At 28.3% G+C, this 18,262-nt stretch overlaps 8 protein-coding genes across 8 annotated transcripts; 2 read left to right on the top strand and 6 right to left on the bottom strand.

The window, feature by feature from the left end:
* Positions 1-2,019: 2,019 nt before the first annotated feature.
* GO595_009116 (Ras-related protein RABD1) lies at positions 2,020-2,631 on the bottom strand (the record flags this gene model as incomplete). Its single annotated transcript, XM_067922766.1, has 1 exon — positions 2,020-2,631. One exon carries the CDS (start codon positions 2,629-2,631, stop codon positions 2,020-2,022), a length of 612 nt encoding a protein of 203 aa, XP_067770736.1.
* Positions 2,632-5,174: 2,543 nt separating this feature from the next.
* On the bottom strand, positions 5,175-5,819 carry GO595_009115 (mRNA turnover protein 4; the record flags this gene model as incomplete). The annotated part of the gene is made up of 1 exon (XM_067922765.1): positions 5,175-5,819. One exon carries the CDS (start codon positions 5,817-5,819, stop codon positions 5,175-5,177), a length of 645 nt encoding a protein of 214 aa, XP_067770735.1.
* Positions 5,820-5,955: 136 nt separating this feature from the next.
* GO595_009114 (uncharacterized protein) lies at positions 5,956-6,384 on the bottom strand (the record flags this gene model as incomplete). The annotated part of the gene is made up of 1 exon (XM_067922764.1): positions 5,956-6,384. One exon carries the CDS (start codon positions 6,382-6,384, stop codon positions 5,956-5,958), a length of 429 nt encoding a protein of 142 aa, XP_067770734.1.
* Positions 6,385-6,468: 84 nt separating this feature from the next.
* GO595_009113 (40S ribosomal protein S6) lies at positions 6,469-7,119 on the bottom strand (the record flags this gene model as incomplete). The annotated part of the gene is made up of 1 exon (XM_067922763.1): positions 6,469-7,119. One exon carries the CDS (start codon positions 7,117-7,119, stop codon positions 6,469-6,471), a length of 651 nt encoding a protein of 216 aa, XP_067770733.1.
* A 193-nt stretch (positions 7,120-7,312) lies between these two features.
* GO595_009112 (Bromodomain containing protein) lies at positions 7,313-8,005 on the bottom strand (the record flags this gene model as incomplete). The annotated part of the gene is made up of 1 exon (XM_067922762.1): positions 7,313-8,005. One exon carries the CDS (start codon positions 8,003-8,005, stop codon positions 7,313-7,315), a length of 693 nt encoding a protein of 230 aa, XP_067770732.1.
* Positions 8,006-9,310: 1,305 nt separating this feature from the next.
* Positions 9,311-9,829, top strand: GO595_009111 (chromobox protein; the record flags this gene model as incomplete). The annotated part of the gene is made up of 1 exon (XM_067922761.1): positions 9,311-9,829. The coding sequence occupies one exon, from the start codon at positions 9,311-9,313 to the stop codon at positions 9,827-9,829; it is 519 nt and encodes a 172-aa protein (XP_067770731.1).
* A 4,279-nt stretch (positions 9,830-14,108) lies between these two features.
* On the bottom strand, positions 14,109-15,395 carry GO595_009110 (F-box/LRR-repeat protein 20; the record flags this gene model as incomplete). The annotated part of the gene is made up of 1 exon (XM_067922760.1): positions 14,109-15,395. The coding sequence occupies one exon, from the start codon at positions 15,393-15,395 to the stop codon at positions 14,109-14,111; it is 1,287 nt and encodes a 428-aa protein (XP_067770730.1).
* Positions 15,396-15,605: 210 nt separating this feature from the next.
* Positions 15,606-16,319, top strand: GO595_009109 (Zinc finger domain-containing protein; the record flags this gene model as incomplete). The annotated part of the gene is made up of 1 exon (XM_067922759.1): positions 15,606-16,319. One exon carries the CDS (start codon positions 15,606-15,608, stop codon positions 16,317-16,319), a length of 714 nt encoding a protein of 237 aa, XP_067770729.1.
* Positions 16,320-18,262: the final 1,943 nt, after the last annotated feature.

Genomic DNA, 18,262 nt, shown 5'->3' with positions numbered 1-18,262 from the left:
TATTAATATCAATCGAAATTTAGAGGTTAATGGTAATATAGAAACAAAGTATGGTAATGATATACCTGTTAATAACTTTCTTCTAACAACTCATACTTATGATCAGTATTTAACTAATTTTAATTTAACTGATATAAATAAGGCTTTAACAGGAATATCATATAATGAATATGGTGAATGGACTAAGATTAAACAAGATTTATTAGTAGGTAATGATATTTCATGTAGAATATTGATTGTAGTAAATATTCAGATGATACGAATATTTATAAAGGATTGTTTATCTATAATGAATTTAATGCGTTCCCATATAATTCTATCAGAATGGAAATAGGTGTATTACCATATGGAGATGATTGAAGTGTAATAGAACATTACGTAGGTTCTGATGATAACATCGATACTTGTTTAAGATTCAAAACATGTGATGGTAATTATGTAAGTATATTTAGAAACGGTAATATTAGTTGTAATTATATTAATGGAATTGATACTAATAATATTTCATTAACAACACATAATCATGATGATGAATATACTTTATTAAATCATACTCATACAGAATTTAATAATATTTTTACTGTTAACGGTAATATAAATCGTAATTATATTAATAATATAGATGTTGATAACTTTTGTCTAATAAATCATACTCACAACACTATTAATAACGATTTGAAAATATATGGTAATTGAGAAGTAAATTATATTAATGATATACATGTTGATAATTTTAGTTTAAATAATCATACTCATTCAGAATTTAATGTTGATATTACTGTTGATGGTAAAATTAACATTTATTATATTAATAACGGTTCTTCACCAGGAAATTATTTAAATACTTTGATATGTATAGCTACTATTGAAAGTGATGGTGTTATGGAAATTGAACAATATATTGATTTTAATGATAGTAATGATGATAGTAATTATAGTTCAAGAATAAGAACTTCTGGTAATACTATGTATTTCGGTAAACTCCATAATAATGATGGTAATATCAGTTTTAATGGAAATAATAATAATATAAATTGTAATTCTATTAACTAATATTAATGTAAGTTTTTTCTCAGTAAATGGCCATACTCATAGTTATAATGATATTACTCACAAACCTTCTACTTTTACATATAGTTCCCATATTCATGAACCTAATGATATAGTTCCTTATTCAAATGCTGTATTAAGAATCGGTAGATTTGTAGATTTTGTATATCATGATCAATCAACAGAAGCACCAGGAACATATACTCGGAGGATAGCTTCTTATCAAAATGAATTAGAATTTTGGCACTATTCTAATAGTCAGTATAGAGTAGCTATCATTAGTAGTACTGGAGGAGGACAGATTAATAAAACAATAACTAATAATTCACCTATTTCGGAAAATGATAATATTGTTAATTTCATCATTGGAAAACCAGTATTTATAACAGGTAATGTTTATAAATTGATTAATGAAAATGGGACTTATAAATATATTTCTACTACAGATTCTACTAACTGTATACCTAGTGTTAAAAGTAGTGGTTCTTATAAAGAATTTATTGGTATTTGTGTTAATAAACATCATTCTATTGAAATATTTCAAATAGGAGATACTATTAAACAAGATATATGTATTAATAAATATACTATAGATTTTGCTATTCATGGTGATTATTATTTTAAAGTAAACGATAGTGCTGCTTACAGCGTTGGTGATATAATACTTTATGGTGGTAGTATTTTTGATGATGATACTGCATTAACAACAAAAATAAATAGTATGATTATTGGTAAGATTACTTCCGTTGTTGACAACACTACAGTAGCTGTATTTATAGGATGATAGAGAGGGGTTGGCAACTTTGCCGATCCTTCATTTTCATAGTATTTTATCGTAGGAACGAATTTTGCAAAAATGATTTTTATTTTAGTAATGTAAAGTATTCAAGCGAACGACTTATACACTTGCTTTTGATTGTGATTTTCACTTTTTGTATAACTTTTTAAAAATGAAATTTGATGCTTTATTTAGCAATTGCATGTTTTTCCACCAACCGATTGTCCTTTTTGAACGTTAACACTTCCGCCTGTTGGAGCTGCGCTTGGTGATAAACCACCAGCCTTCTTCTTCATTGCGCTTGACATTGTTATGAACATTTCGTCAACATTCTTAGAATCTTTGGCTGATGTTTCAAGGAATGGAATTCCGAATTGACGAGCAAGGGCCTCGCCTTCTTCTGTCTTAACAGCTCTCTTATCATCTAAATCACATTTATTTCCGACAAGGAGACGACAAACATCTGATGAAGCGTGTGAATCAATTTCAGTCATCCAGTGTGAGACTTGTTCGAATGACTCACGATCAGTAATATCATAAACAACAACAATACCGTTACTTCCGCGATAATAGCTTTTTGTTATAGTCCTGAATCTTTCTTGACCAGCTGTATCCCAGATCTGAAGCTTAATTGATTTGCCTTCAAGTTCAATCTTTTTGATCTTGAAATCGACACCAATAGTTGAAATGTAGTTATCACTAAACATATCTTCAGCGAAACGGAGGAGTAAACAACTCTTACCTACACCTGAGTTTCCAATAATTAATACCTTGAAAAGATAATCATAGTCGTTGGTCGCCATTGTGAAAAATGAAAACAATTGTTTTTATCAAAAAGTTGAAAAATCAAGATGTAAAAACGGTTAAAATGGACTGAAAAATCCATTTTTTGAATGGGTTACATGACCACAATGGCGCGATAGAAAAAAAGGGCAGGAAATAACATGGAAGGAAAAGGGCAGGAAATAATTGAGATATAAGGAGAGCGCGATAAGTAAATCAGACATTAATGTTCCTCAAGCCCAAAATCCTGTGCTGTATAATTTTGTTTTAAATTATTTTAATGATTGAGATTTATTAATCAAAAATAAATGTAATAATTAAGAAAGATAAGGAATGCCTAAACACATAAATGAGGCCTATGCCAGTAACATCGCATATTTCATATATAAAAATTTTTCTTGGCCAAGAACATATTTTATTACGCTCTGAAAAAGTCGATTTTTGAATTAAAACCGATCGTTATAATTGTGGCAAACAAATTTAATATTAAACAAATTTTATTTTATTTTTTCTTGGACACTTCGTCATCGTGTTGCCGTATTTGATTCTGAAGTTTTTCCATTTCTTTCATCATTTCCTCGTATGCTTGGTTTGCTTTCATCCATCTTGTTTTCATTTTTTCTTTGTTTCTAATTTCAATTTTTTTCGTCCAAATTTCTTTTTCCAAATTTTCGATTATTTTTGGCAAATTCTGTTTATAAAGCGGAAGTTTTTTGTTTAGAGTTACAAATTTCTCGTATTGCTTTAAGTTTTGGCTTCTCCTTTCTTTCGCGTTCTGTAAATTTGCTTCATAACTTTCTCGTTTCGATTCCAAAAGTTGGCGTTGGCGTTGAAATGCTTTAAACTTTGATTCCCAACTTGCTAACTCTTCTGTTAGCTCTTCTTTTCGCTTTGCTAAAAGTGATGTATAATTATCCATTGAAGATTCTTGAAGTTTTTCCTTCCATTTTTCGACGATATTCTTAAACCGTTGATTTTCAGAATATTTGACGGTTTGTGTGATATCGGGTATTGAAATTTCAGTGAGGTCATTATTATTTCTGATGAAATCATTGAAAATTTTTCTGTTGCTTTCAATTAACTGATTTTGTTCTGTTTTTTCTGTTGTATCGTTCAGTGGAATTTTTGAAGGGAGTTCAATCGTAAACCGTTTTTGGATGTTTGGATTTACTTTAAATTCATTTACGTTTTCAGGCAATGTTCCGATTAAATCTGTTAATTTTTGCAATGCCTCTTTTTGTTGATTTAATATTTTTTCTCTTATTTCTATTATTTCCTTATTTTTCTCGATGAAATCACAAATTTCTTCTTCTTCTTCTTCTTCTAAAACAATATTCTTTGGCTTTTCAAAAGAAGAAATAATTTGTTTTGCTGAATTAATATCATTTTCATTAATTTGCTTCATTGATGTAATTGTTGATTCAATTTCTGAATCAATTGATTTAAAGTGATTTGTTTCGGATTCATCGGGAACTTTAACAACTATTGGATTTGGCTCTCTGTAACCAAATGGTTTGACTGATATTTCATTATTTATTAAGACTTTTTCAAGAGATTTGTTTAAAGCTTTTGTAATTTCGAACATTTTATTATGAATTATCTTCTCTGTTGTCCATATTTTAGATGATATTCCAGAATTTGATTCTCTAGCAAGTGAATTTAATGTTTGTTTCGCAAGTTGAAGTTGTGATGTGATTTTGTTAACGGTTTTTGCAATATTAATTTCGTTGTTTTGGAGCTGCTGATTGCTTTGTGAATTAAAGAGACGTTGTATTTCGATAAACTCATTCTGTAAATTAGGTGGCGTTATGGAAGTTGATGATAAATGAAATTGTGGGACGGACGAAAGATCTGCAATGACGGGTTCTTGTGGTTGGAACTTAATTAAATTTATGTGGAGTTCGTTTTCACATTCATCAATTGTAATGTTTTTTAGTTTTTCTGAAAAACTTAATTTAATTTTGTTTTCCGGAATTGAAGTATCAATTGGTAGAATGAATTCTGTAGGATCAAAATCATTAAGGTCAACACCTGAACAAATATCAAAATTATTTATATTATCCTTATCATCCATGCAAAATGTTGACATTCGCAAATGATAAAGTCTTTCTTTTAATCTAAGAATTATTGACTTAAGATGGGCTATATGAAGCATATATCTTAAATGAAATAAATATGGTGTTTGTCCTTCGAAATTTGAAATTTTGAGAACTGAAGGTTTTTTTCCTTCGGAATATTCTATTATAGATTGTTTGTTTATTGCCTCTCGTAATGAATTTGAAATTGATTCGAATCTTTGTTTTGATTTTTGGAATTTTGATTGTATATCTTGTAAAATTTTATTTTTATTTTCCATAAAATCTTTTTCATTTTGGATTCTGTTTTGAAGATCTCTTTCTTCATGAATTATTTGAAGAAACTCTGGATTTATCTCTTTTTCATCCATCCAAAGAATCTAAACAAACCTCTCAGAAATCAAAATAAAATGAAAACTAGCAAATATCTTTCATACTCAAAGAATTATTACTAAAACCAAAAAAATTACTTCATTCATTAATATTCTTTATTGGTTTGGAGTAAATATTTGACCATTTTCCCAATATGCAATTGGTGTAACAGAAAATGTTGCAATCTTTTGGTCGAATTGCTTCAACAGCCTTGCAGCATTTTTAGTTAATGGCTTTCCAGCAACACAAACATCATAATCGCGAACATTTGTGATTGTACCATTATCTAATTGAACAGGAAGACCAAGCTCTCTAAGATATGAATCCAAGCTGAAAACAAATTGTGGTAATGGACCAGCAGGAACTGTGAATGTTTGATCTGGAATAAATCCTGATGTAGCATAATCAGAATAATGTAAATCCTGGAAATATTGAACAACAGTATCATGTGTTTCGTTTGTCATAAAAATACCAGTATTATCTTTGAGATATTGATTAAGCTGGTAAATATTTGGAAGAGTTGAGTTTTGTTCTGTTGTTCCAAGTGCGAAACCAATGAGTGAATTTTTAGCCAAAGATAAAACAGAAGATCTGAACCTTCTTCGAATTTGATTCAAATGGTCTGATTTCTTAGAAGAAAATTCTAAGACATAAACTCTTTGATACTTTGGAAGGTTTTCTTTAAGTGTATTAACAACTTCTATTTTATCTGCCTTATGCTTTTTATTAGAAGTGTCTTTTCCTGTTCCTCTTCGACTCATTTTGTCACTTTTTAGGACCTTGATTGGAAATTGAGAAGGTTCTTTTGGTCGAGCAAAAGACGTTTAAACGCTAAATAAACGTACTTCAAACCCCTAAAAAATTTCTTTAATTCCAATTGTATCTTAACATAACTCTTTATTCAAGTTTCTTGTTCATGAGAATTTCGTCAATGTTACCTTCTATGATTTCTTCTTCTTCTTCCTCTGCATCATCTTCTATATCATCATAATATCCTGAAATGTAAATTGTGTTTGGACCGTCAGCTTCAATGTATACTTTATTGAGAGGAGAATAAATCTGATTTGTTGGGAATTGCTCGAATTGGTTCGGGATTAAAATTGTTAAAACTGTTTCATGTTTTTCCGTTGGCGCTTCCTGTTTTGCTTCATCAATTTCATCAATTAAAATTGTTTCTAAGTAGAGTTTTACTTTTGTTGGTTCTTGCTTTGTGATTTCCCCTAAACATATATTAGTTACAATTGTGTAAAGATTATCTGGGATCTGTAGTTCTACCTTTTTGCCTGCAGGAATTGAAACTCCCCAAAATGTTTGGATTTCACACATATTCCAACTGAAGGTTCAAACAGACCTAGTGAAAAAATTGAATGATTTATTCAATATTTGACTTTTTCTAAAAAGTACGTTTATTTAATGCTTCAATCCTCTTTGTTCAAGCAAGGCCTTATATGCTTCAGCCTTCTTTGTTGCTGCTTCCTTGCGGGCTTTCTTCTCCTTTAAGAATTTGGCCTTGCGCGCAAGACGACGTGGTGTAATAAGTCTTTGGATTTTTGGTTGTGTGAATTTGCCTGGTTTAACTTCACGACGAAGAACAAGTTTTGTAACATCGGCTTTCTTATCTGCTCCAAAAATTGCACGAATTCTTGTGGCACGCTTAGGACCATAACGACGTGGAACAACTTTATCTGTAAGACCTTCAATTTCTGCTTCACCTTTCTTAAGAACTATAAGATGAAGTGCAGAAATTTCAGATGAAATAACACAACCACGAACTGTTTTTCTTTTACGTTCACCATCTTTACGTGGACGATAGCATGATGTACCTGCACGAAGAAGAAGGCGAACACGTCGTGGTGTAAGAACTCCTTGTTTCATTGGGAATCCTTGTTTGTCAAATCCACCACCAAGACGGAAAAGATATCCTGCAAATTGTTGTCCAAGAATAGCACCATCAATATCTTGACCAAGACGGTGGTCATACAAAGAGTTCAAAGCAACTGGATCTTCGACATCAATGCAAATTTGTGTTCCGTGATCTGGATAGGCGAGAGTAAGCCTCATAACAAAGGATCGGCCTCAACCGTTTAATAAACGTCTTTCCTAAAATCAGGGCGCCCTATTTTTTAGAACAAATTTATGAGAATTCATTATATCATTAAAACAAATGTATTTGGTTGAGGTTATAAAAAATATCATCTTAATATGAGTTTGAAATTAATTCTTTTTAATAGGATTTATAAAAAAAAATATTTATTTATTCAGGATATTTTTGACCTCTTTTTTCGAGGGCATTTTTCATGAAATCTCTAACAGCATATATTGCACTTAAATTCATTTTTGTTACATTCAGATTAATTTCCGGTTTTGATGGATCCACTTCAGGATCAATCTCTGAAATAATTTTAACAATTTCGTTCTGTTCTTCTTCATTCATCATTTCGGAAGCCGTAATGAAGTTTTGTATTTCTCTTTCAGACAAGAGACTTAATGTTTGTTTTTGTGTATGATTTGAATTTGATGAAGAAGACGATGAATACTGTTTCATCTTATTTGGGGGCTGGTTCATTATCTCTATAGCTTTGTTTTTAAGTCTAAATAACTCTGTACACCATGTTCCCATAGAAAGAACGTCGATCGACCGTTTAAGTTTGTTAAACGTTTTCCTGCAATCGGCGGCAATAACCATTAAGTGGGGATCTGTGCTATAATATTGCTCGGTACTCACCCAAACACTTTCCATATCATCGTAGAACTTAGATATTGAAGTATATTCGTTATTAATTAGCCGATTTTTGATTGATGTTAAATCTTGTGGATTTGTAACAATTTTCTCAAACTCTGTGTCTCCTTCGTTGGGTTGAATTGGATCAATAAATATGTTGGCAAGAGGATGTTCTAAAAGCTTGTCTACTACGTTGAGTGCTTCTTTTCTGATTTTTTCATCCATCTTTTGAATTGATAATTGAAAAGTATCAATTCAATCCAATTCAAATTTTGATCGTTATACAAGAAATGGAAGTGAGCTATGAAACCAATCAAACCTCCTGGGAGCCAAGAAATTATTTGTTTGGCTAGCAGGAGGTGTGACATAAAAAATTTACATTTATGGAAATTTTGTTATATCAGAAACATCAAATTGAAATTTCAATTCCTTTTTATAGAGATTTTATTTTTAATAATATTGGCTTATACCTTCCTCATTATTACAGATACTTATATTGCAAATTTCAAATTTTCTATTTTTACTTCTTTTCTCACTTTATTCACGATTCCATCACCAAAAATGACACCACTTCAACTCAAAATGCACTTGTACGCTATAAATTCATGGGTTCGTCAACCTGATGTTAAAGTTGTAATATTTACAAATGAATTAAATGATACAATAAAAAAGCTTTATCCACCACAAGTTATCTTTTATAACGAACATCTTCAAACGGGATTCCATGGGAATCCTCTTGTTCGATCATGGATAGTTTCTAGTCACAAACTTACAACCACACCATTTCTCGCGATTGTTAATTCCGATATCATCATACCAGATTATTGGTTTGACACCACACGTCGCATCTGTTCCAAATTTGGCATTAAAACTTACATTGGTATTGCTCGAGTTCAGATCACTAATTTCACAGATGACATTTTTCAAACCGATTATAACCTTATCCATGAAATTTTTTCGAATCTACCATCAAATAAACACATTGGTGGTGATTTGTTTCTATTTGCACGCGATCAAACGCGATTTAATATATCGTTGATTCCTGACTTTGAAGTTGGTTATTGTACATGGGACAACTTTATGTATGGAATTTTCCATCGAATGAAATCTTCTATTGGATATAACTACGAACCAAGTGTTTATCATTTGGATCATGGAAAGAATAAATGCAACTTAAAAACTTTAGTAAGAGATCTGGATTTATATAATGGCTTTAAACTTGGAGGTGTATATGGGCAACATAAGGACTTGAATATGATGCTCAATTACTCTGGAAATTATCTATACTCTACAAAAAATACTTCTTATAGAATATACTTAGATTAAAATTGTATGTTAACAGTGATTTTTTTTAAAATTAATTGATGATCCATCTCATTTTGTCAAGATTTTTGGAGTTGTGTCTATGGTGAAATCGTAAGTTGCTACATTTGGTGTGATGATACACATTTCCAAAACGTTTCTTATTTGAGGAATTTTTTGAAAAAAATAAATTTGCTGGCAAAAAAGACGTTTGACTTTTGATGTGAAATGCGACTACCCAAAATCTTCGTAATGTCTTCTTCTTCGTCTTCAGATAGTGATGAAGAAGTATACAAAGTCGAAGACATTAAAGGTCACAAAAAGAAAGGAAATAAAATGTACTATTTAATAAAGTGGGTTGGGTACCCAGATTCAGAAAATACTTGGGAACCAGAGTCAAATCTTTCATGTCCTGATATCCTTAAAAGGTACCAACAGTCTTTAGTTCAAAAAGAAAATAGTATCAAATCATCTCCAAAATCTCCTAAATCAAAAACATCAAAATCCAAACAATCAGATAGCAAACCAACGCCCAAGAAAACAGTCAAGTCCAAGGATAACAAAATTAAGAAAAGACCAATAGCAGAAATCTTTGGGTGTACAACAGATTCAACGCGTAATATTATTTATTATGTTGTAAAATTTGAAGGCGAAACAGAACCATCTTCACTTCCATCTTCTCTTGTTCGGAGATGGGCTCCTTTCAAACTTGCATCATTTTTAGAAAGTCATCTCAATTTCTCTTAAACAATTGCTTTTGTTATAATTTCCTTTCAACAAAACGAATAAATAAAAAATAAAACATTTTAACTATTATAATTTTTTCATATCCTCAAGTGTGATTTTTAAATCAAGGTAAAAATATAAGTTTATTTTATTTAGAAAATTTCTTTGTAACATCTATCTTTAATCAAAATAAATTTCATACAATCTTAAAAGAAAAGAGAATATGGTGATGCTTATATAAATTAATATGAGAATCTGATACAATAATTTTTATTTTCATATAATGAGTAAACAAATGAAACAAATAATAATTTTACTTAATGGGACTCAAGGAACAAATTATCTTTAAAATAATATTTTTCCCTTATTAAATATTTGTAAAACAGCTTATACAATATTGTTTTGACTCAAAATGGATAACATTATAGAAAGATACTTTTATTTATTTGGATATATTTCAACAATTAGAATTTTCACTATTCTTTTTCTCTTTGATTAATTTAACTATTTCAGTGTAACCTTTTTTAGATGCATAAATAAGTGCTGTATCAAATATTTTAATCAATTTCTAAATTTTACGAGAAAATATTTAATTTTTTAAATATATTTTAAACAAAACAATTAAATATCTTTAGCATTAATATCTATTCCTTCTTGTTCAAGAAGTAATTTAACTATTTCTGTATAACCATTTTTAGATGCCAACATAAGTGCTGTCCAAAATATTTTAAATTATTTCCAAATATTATTTTGAAATATTAAATTAATATAATAAGTCTTAAATAATACAATTAAATATCTTTAGCATTAATATTGATACCTTTTTGTTCAAGAAGTAATTTAACTATCTCTATAGAACCTTCTATAGATGCCAACATAAGTGCTGTTTTAAATAATTTAAATAATTTCCAAACAATATTTTGTAATATTAAATTATTATAATAAGTCTTAAATAATACAATTAAATATCTTTAGCATTAATATCTATTCCTTCTTGTTCAAGAAGTAATTTAACTATCTCTATAGAACCTTCATTAGCTGCAAACATAAGTGCTGTTTTAAATAATTTAAATAATTTCCAAACAATATTTTGTAATATTAAATTATTATAATAAGTCTTTAATACAATTAAATATCTTTAGCATTAATATCTATTCCTTCTTGTTCAAGAAGTAATTTAACTATCTCTATAGAACCTTCATTAGATGCAAACATAAGTGCTGTTTTAAATAATTTAAATAATTTCCAAACAATATTTTGAAATTTTAAATTTTTTTTATAAATTCTAAACAAAACAAATAAAAATCTTTTGCATTAATATCAATTTTATTTTGTTTAAGAAGTAATTTAACTATTTCTATTTTATCATTTTCTGATGCATGCATAAGTGCTGTGTTAAATATTTTTCATAATTTCCAAATTTTATTTTGAAAATTCAAATCATTAAATCAAATATTTAATCAAAAAAACAAATATCTTTCGCATTAAAATCAATTCCTTTTTGCGTAAGAAGTAATTTAGCTATTTCTAAATACCCATTATAAGATGCATACATAAGTGCTGTATAAAATATTTTATATAATTTCCAAATATTATTTTGGAATTTCAAATTATTATTATGAAATCTAAACAAAACAAATAAAAATTTTTTGTATTAACATCAATTTTTTCTTGTATAAGAAGTATTTTTACAATTTCTATATAACCTTCTCTAGATGCATACATGAGTGGTGTATTAAATAATTTAAATAATTTCCAAATATTATTTTGAAAATTCATATCATCATAACAAATATAAAATAAGACAAACAAATGTCTTTACAATTGATATCAACGTTCTTATTCGCAAGAAGCAACTTAAATATTTCTATTTCACCGCTTTCAGATGCATGCATAATTGCTGTATAAAATAATTTTCATAAAATCCAAATATTATTCTAAAACATTAAATTCTCAAAATAAATAGAAAATAAAACAAATTAATATCTTTTGCATTGACATCAATATTATCTTGCTCAAGAAGTAATCGAACAGTATCTAAGTTACCATTATAAGTTGCTTTGATAAGTGATGTCTCAAGTAATTTGAATGATTTCTAAATATTTTTGTGAAACATCAAATTGTTAAAATTAATATCAGATCAAATATTTAAATATCTTTAGCATTAATATCAATTCCTTCTTGATCAAGAAGTAGTTTAACTATATTTGTATTACCATTACAAGATGCGAATATAAGTGATGTAAAAAATATTATAATTGATCACCAAATATTATTATGAAATGTTAAACTATTGTAACAAATATCAAATCAAATATTTATATACCTTTGGCATTAATATCAATTTCTTTTTTTTCAAGTAGTAATTTAACTATTTCTGAATGACCACTTTTAGATGCTATCATAAGTGCTGATAAAAATAATATTATTAATCTCCAAATATTATTATCAAATATCAGATTATTAAAATAAATGTCAAATATAACAAATAAATATCTTTAGCATTAATATCAATTCCTTTTTGTTCAAGAAGTAATTTAACCACTTCTTTATGATCATTTCTAGATGCTAAAATAAGAACTGTTTCAAATATGTTAAATAATTTCCAAATATTACTTTGAAATATTAAATAATTACAATAAATAATATAAAAAACAAATAAATATCTATATCATTTATATCAAATTTTCCATGCTCTAGAAGTAATTTCACGATTTCAGTATGACCTTTTGAAGATGCGTTCATAAGTGCTGTTTCAAATAATTTAGATAATTTTCAAATAATAATTTCAAATATAAAATAATTAAATAAAATATTATATCAAACTAATAAATATCTTTAGCTTTAATATTAATTCCTTTTTGTTCAAGAAGTATTTTAACTATTTCTATGTGACCTAATTTAGATGCATAAATGAGTGCTGTTTCAAATAATTAAAATAATTTCCAAATATTGTTTTGTAATTTCAAATTATTAAAATAAATTTGAAACAAAACAAATTCAAGATATCTTGAGAATTAATATCAAATCCTTTCTGTTCAAGAACATATTTAACAAGTTCAACATTTCTTGATTCTATTGATCTAATCAATATGTCTTTTGGAATTTGAATTTCTTCAATGAAATTTTTTGTAAGAAACAAATTTCCAATTCTTGCAGATTCATCAATAATATTTTCATTAATTTTCATTCCTTTATTAAGTAAATATGTAAATATTGTATAATTATTATGAGAAACACATATTTTTCCTAATTCTTCCAAATCATTAATTTCTTCAATCTTATTATCGTAAATATATAAAAAAAAAATCATTTTTATGGAATTGGATTGCTGCTTCATATGCATCTTCAAATGATGAATGGTTTTGTTCACATAAATGAATAATTTCAATATTTCCGCCTGCAACTGCATATTTACCTGCATTCTTTACATTCGCATTATTCATAAGTAAATATTTAAAACATTTAACAGAAGAAAAAAATGCTGCATAATCAATTAATGATATGCCAAACTGATTAATAAAATCACATCTTTCATAAAGTGATGGTTCAATTATTTGATTAAAATCAAAATTATTTTGTGATGATATTTCTTGAAGTTTTTCGATTTCATCATTTCGAATTATTTTCGCAATTTCATCGGGATTATGTCCTTCTTCAATGAATTTCTTATGAAGTTCCCAACCATTCTTTGAAAGTTCTTCATAATTAGTTAAAAAAATTCCTTCTGAAGGAAATACAAAATTTCTTTCTTTATTCTCTTCTTCTGTTTTATATTGTGCGAAATATTTAGTTTTAATGTTTTTAGTAATGCTTGCGTCAATTAAATTTCGTTTTATCATTTGATAAATTAAATAATATGATTCTTGTGAGTCAATTACAGATATGTGCTTGCTGAAAATTTCAACAATTTCTTGGTTAAATGAATTCATTTTTTCTAAGAAATTTAAATATATATAAATTTTATCATTATGTGAACAAAATGCTTCATAAATTAAATTACTTATTAATAAATTAGATGTATATGGATAATTTTGATCAAATAGTTCCATTGTTTTTTCAAATGACAATTCAAGATTTTCTTGAGTTAAATCAAATATAATATGTTCTAATTGAGCACTTAATTCAAGATAAATATTTGGAGACTTGGAATCTATGCTTGCAATTTTTGCATCATCATTTGACATTTTTGCTTAAAGCCAAAAATGAATGGGGTGCCCCATCATAACGATTCGTTTCAATTCTTTAAATTTTTGATGTTTTTTATTTTTATTTAAACAAACAAAAACTCCCACGCACATTACTTAAGCACAATTGTTCCAGGCGTCGTTTCCATTGCCTCAGGGAACAACTTTCGTATTTCTTGTACGACAATTGGGTCAAGTCTTCCATCTTGTCCCACGTTTGCACCAGTCTCATTGAACTTTACTGTTTCCAAAGACGGACAATTGGATACGAAGTCCACAATTCCATTTGCAGTAACTTTTACACATTCGGAAGTACAAAACACTTTTAGATATTTAACGTGTTGGGAAATTATTCTTAAAGTTGAAGAATTTGCATTTTCCCAACCGAACAATGCTAAAGTTTCTATTTTTAATCTATCCAACAATTGTATTACCCAAAACGTCGATATTTCTCTTGAACATGCAAACGAAAGATTCCGTAAACGCGGACATCTTTCGCATATGATTCGAATTGTTTCATCCGACGGAATTCCAAATTCTTTAAATGGATGAAATGTTAACGATTGTAATGTCGGCCCACATGTTTGTAATGCCGTTAGAAGTGATGATATTGTAACACGGCAGCCAACGCCCATGTGTAACACTTCGAGCGAATGGTTACGTATTAGAAATGGTATCAAAATGGAGTCGTGAAGACTTTCCGTTGCAAGTAGCGCACGTAAACTTGTGCAGAAGTTAAGCGCTTGCTCTAAACTAACAGGCGTTTGAACTATTGATAGTTCGGTAAGTTGATTAAGACAATCAATTGGAATCACATCAAATGAATCACTTTGAAAACTTAGGCAATAATTGGCACGAAGAACACGTAGATATGAACAATATCGAAAAAGAGACTCAAGACAGCGACCTGTGATGGAAAGTCGAGAGATGTCAAGGATTTGTAATGAGGGACATTGTTGTGAAAGTCGGATTAGAATGGAATCCGTGATGGAACTACACCCAGAAAGATTGATTTCTTGTATCATTTGAAGACGAGGAAGGAGTTTGACAAGATGTGAATCATCAATAAAAACTGAATCTGTAAAGGTTAATGATCGAATGAATTTGGAGCTAGAAAGAAAGTGAAATAAAACATCAACTGGAAAGGTGTTAATACGAGTGGTGGAAAGAATGGAATCTTCCCGTTTATATAATGAAAGTGAAACTAAAGATGTACATGAAGAAGCAAGGCAAAAAAGAACAGCATCAGTAATATCGTTATGCCGTAAGTCAATGGATAGATTTTGTATAAACCGACCTTTGCCACATAAAACAAATATTGAAAATGGTGTAAGTAATGATTTAGCATCAGTTATATGAATCGATGACCAAAGTTGCGGAGTGTGACAAAGGCGATGCATTCGTTTTGAAGTACAACTAAGAATTGCTAATTTATTTAAGGGAAGATTGGATAAAATCAAAAGTAAAATTTCATCACTAATTTCATCAAATGATATATTATTTACTTCTATAAGAAAAGGATGGAAATCGTCTGTTATTTCATTGTTTTCCATAATTTTGATTTTTAACGTTCGTTTAAAAAACGTTTTCTTCATTAAGTTGGAGCTTAGATGGGGTGCTCTTTGTGTATTCCTTATCAAGGCCCAATTTGGCATTCATATTATGGTCCAATACAACGTCCTGAAGCTATAAATGCTATAAATGCAGCTATTAATGAACAATTTCGACAAGAAGTTGGTGAAGTTCCAACTATTCCAATTCGAAAAGTAGCAACTTCACATATTTCAGTACCCGCAGCATTAAGCCCTGATCCAGTATCCTTTAATGATGATTCTACAATTACAGTTTCATTTTCTTCATCATGTGAAGGAATAATAACTCTTCAAACCGAGAACTCTTCTGAAAGCCATCACTATGATGCTAGCACTGATCACACACAAATATTTGATAAACCAAATGAAGATAATTTTACAATCAAATTTGATTTTGATTCTTGGCATGGGGTAACTTGTCGAATTTATACACTACAATCAACACCACATTCAACCCCGTCTGTGAAGAACGACAAAATTGTCATTAATGGGGTTATTTCCACAATTTCCAAAGTATACAAACAAGAAGGCATAGATGGCGATGATGCTTCTTCTGAAGGTCTTTGTATCATTTGTTGTTCTCAGAGAGCTACAGTGATTGCATTTCCATGTCGTCACTGTTGCATGTGCAAAGAATGCAGTGTGCGATTTTCAACTCTTTCATCTCATTGTCCAGTTTGCCGTGCGAACGTGACCGAATTGATAGAATTCTCTGATGAAGAACAGGTCTGAATATCTATTTTATGTAAATTTTTCATTATTTCATGATTTAAAAATAAAAATTTCGTTGTAAACTTTAAAATGTATTATAACTACTTCGAAGCAAAGTTAACATCACGACATAAGATAAAAATGAAATAACAAATGCAACATCGAGGAAATACAAAGGATTTACTCTTGTTTCAACTGTTAGACGTCTTGTTCAGCAAAACGCATAAATTTATGTGTAATTTGATAAATTCATTTTGCGGAAATTATCCTTAAATGTTTAAAATCTGGTTTTTAGTTTTTATAAATTAAAATGAAAATTTCGTGCTCATAGAAACATCTTTAAAGATCATTTTATATGAAAATCATTTATATGAAAAATATACAAATTTCATTCGCATTAAAATAAAAATATATTAAAACATATCAAATAATTTTACTAAGTTCTGATATCTCATCGCTATTATCACTTTCTGCAGCAGCGATAACAAAATATTTCCTGACGTCAACATCATCGCACAAGAAGTATTCCATTGCCATTTTCCTCGACAGCATTTTTATTTCTGCCTTTTTTATCACTGATTTCGCGTATTCTTTTTGTTTCGCATTGAACTCATCGAAAATAAGTTTTAACGCGACAAACAAAACGACGAAATTATCAGTTTCGGAGACCAATTTCGAGAACACGAAAGAAATCGGCTCATTATTCAATCGAACGACATTGAACAAAAACTTTGTTCCTTCGATCGAAGGGAACTTTAAATAGTAATCAATGAAACATTTCATTGTATTAATTTGCAATGTTTTTAATCTTTCTGTATTTTTTATTTGACTTTGTAATGAGTAAAATGTGTTAACTATAGTATTTATGATCAACGAATTACAAAAATTAAGTTTAAAAATGTTATCAAATAAATTTATATCAAAAATCGAAAGTTTTGGAATCATTGGAAAACTAATTTGATATATTGGAATTTTATTATTATTAAACAAATTGTTTATTATATCGAAAAATATTTGAAGTTGTACATTATCAAACATTTGATTATTCGTTAAAATAGTTAAATATATATAAACAATCGAAGGCCCGATTTGAAAGTCATTTTTATATATCGAAAAATTATTTGGAACTTCATTTATTAAAATACTTTTTATGTATGAAAACATTTCGACATTTAAGAAACATTTTATAGATTTAAATGCGATATTATTTAACGAAGGCAAATTAATATTAAAAATTTGTTTAATATTTTTTATTATTAATGAAGAATATGTAGTTTGTTTTGCACGTGTTATATATAAATTAGTAAAATGGTTCAAAAAATATTTAAACAAAAATGTTTTACTATTTATAATGTTAAAGAAATTATTATAAACATTTAAATTATTCGAATATAAAATTAAAAATTGTAATAATAATGAAATCTCTAAATAAATTATTGATGAAATATCTTTAATAAAAATCGGAAAGAATTCATCCAAAATTAATATTAATTGATTTAATGATTGTTTTTGTTTACGAATATGTAAATTAACTAACGACGAATATATAAATCTTAAAAAAATCGCTTTTTTCTTTTGCGATGTTAATTGGTTATATAAACCAATGTAATGTTTTATTATACCCAAAAGTTCATTCGTTGGAAACAACACAAAATTCATTATCTTTATAAGTTTCATAAGTCGATTAGCTTTAAAATCCTCAAATTCATATAAATAATGTATGAAATACGTCGGATCGATTTTAGATATTCGTGAAATTGATGGATCTTTATCAAATATTATTTCTTTTGTTATTGGTTTATTAATATATTCTTCAAGTTTATTTAAAAGATTTTTAGGAATATTATCAATCGATTTATATTTAGATAATGAAATTAATGTATAATCAATGATTTCAGGTGTGAAAAACATTGAATTATCAGTTATATTATATGAAATAGAAAACTTTTGCGCATATTTTAATA

This window comes from Histomonas meleagridis, assembly GCF_020186115.1.
Source record: "Histomonas meleagridis strain 2922-C6/04-10x chromosome Unknown contig_84, whole genome shotgun sequence".
NCBI lineage: Eukaryota > Parabasalia > Tritrichomonadida > Dientamoebidae > Histomonas > Histomonas meleagridis.
Note: the sequence above shows the minus strand (reverse complement) of the source record. Positions and strands in the feature narration are given on the sequence as shown.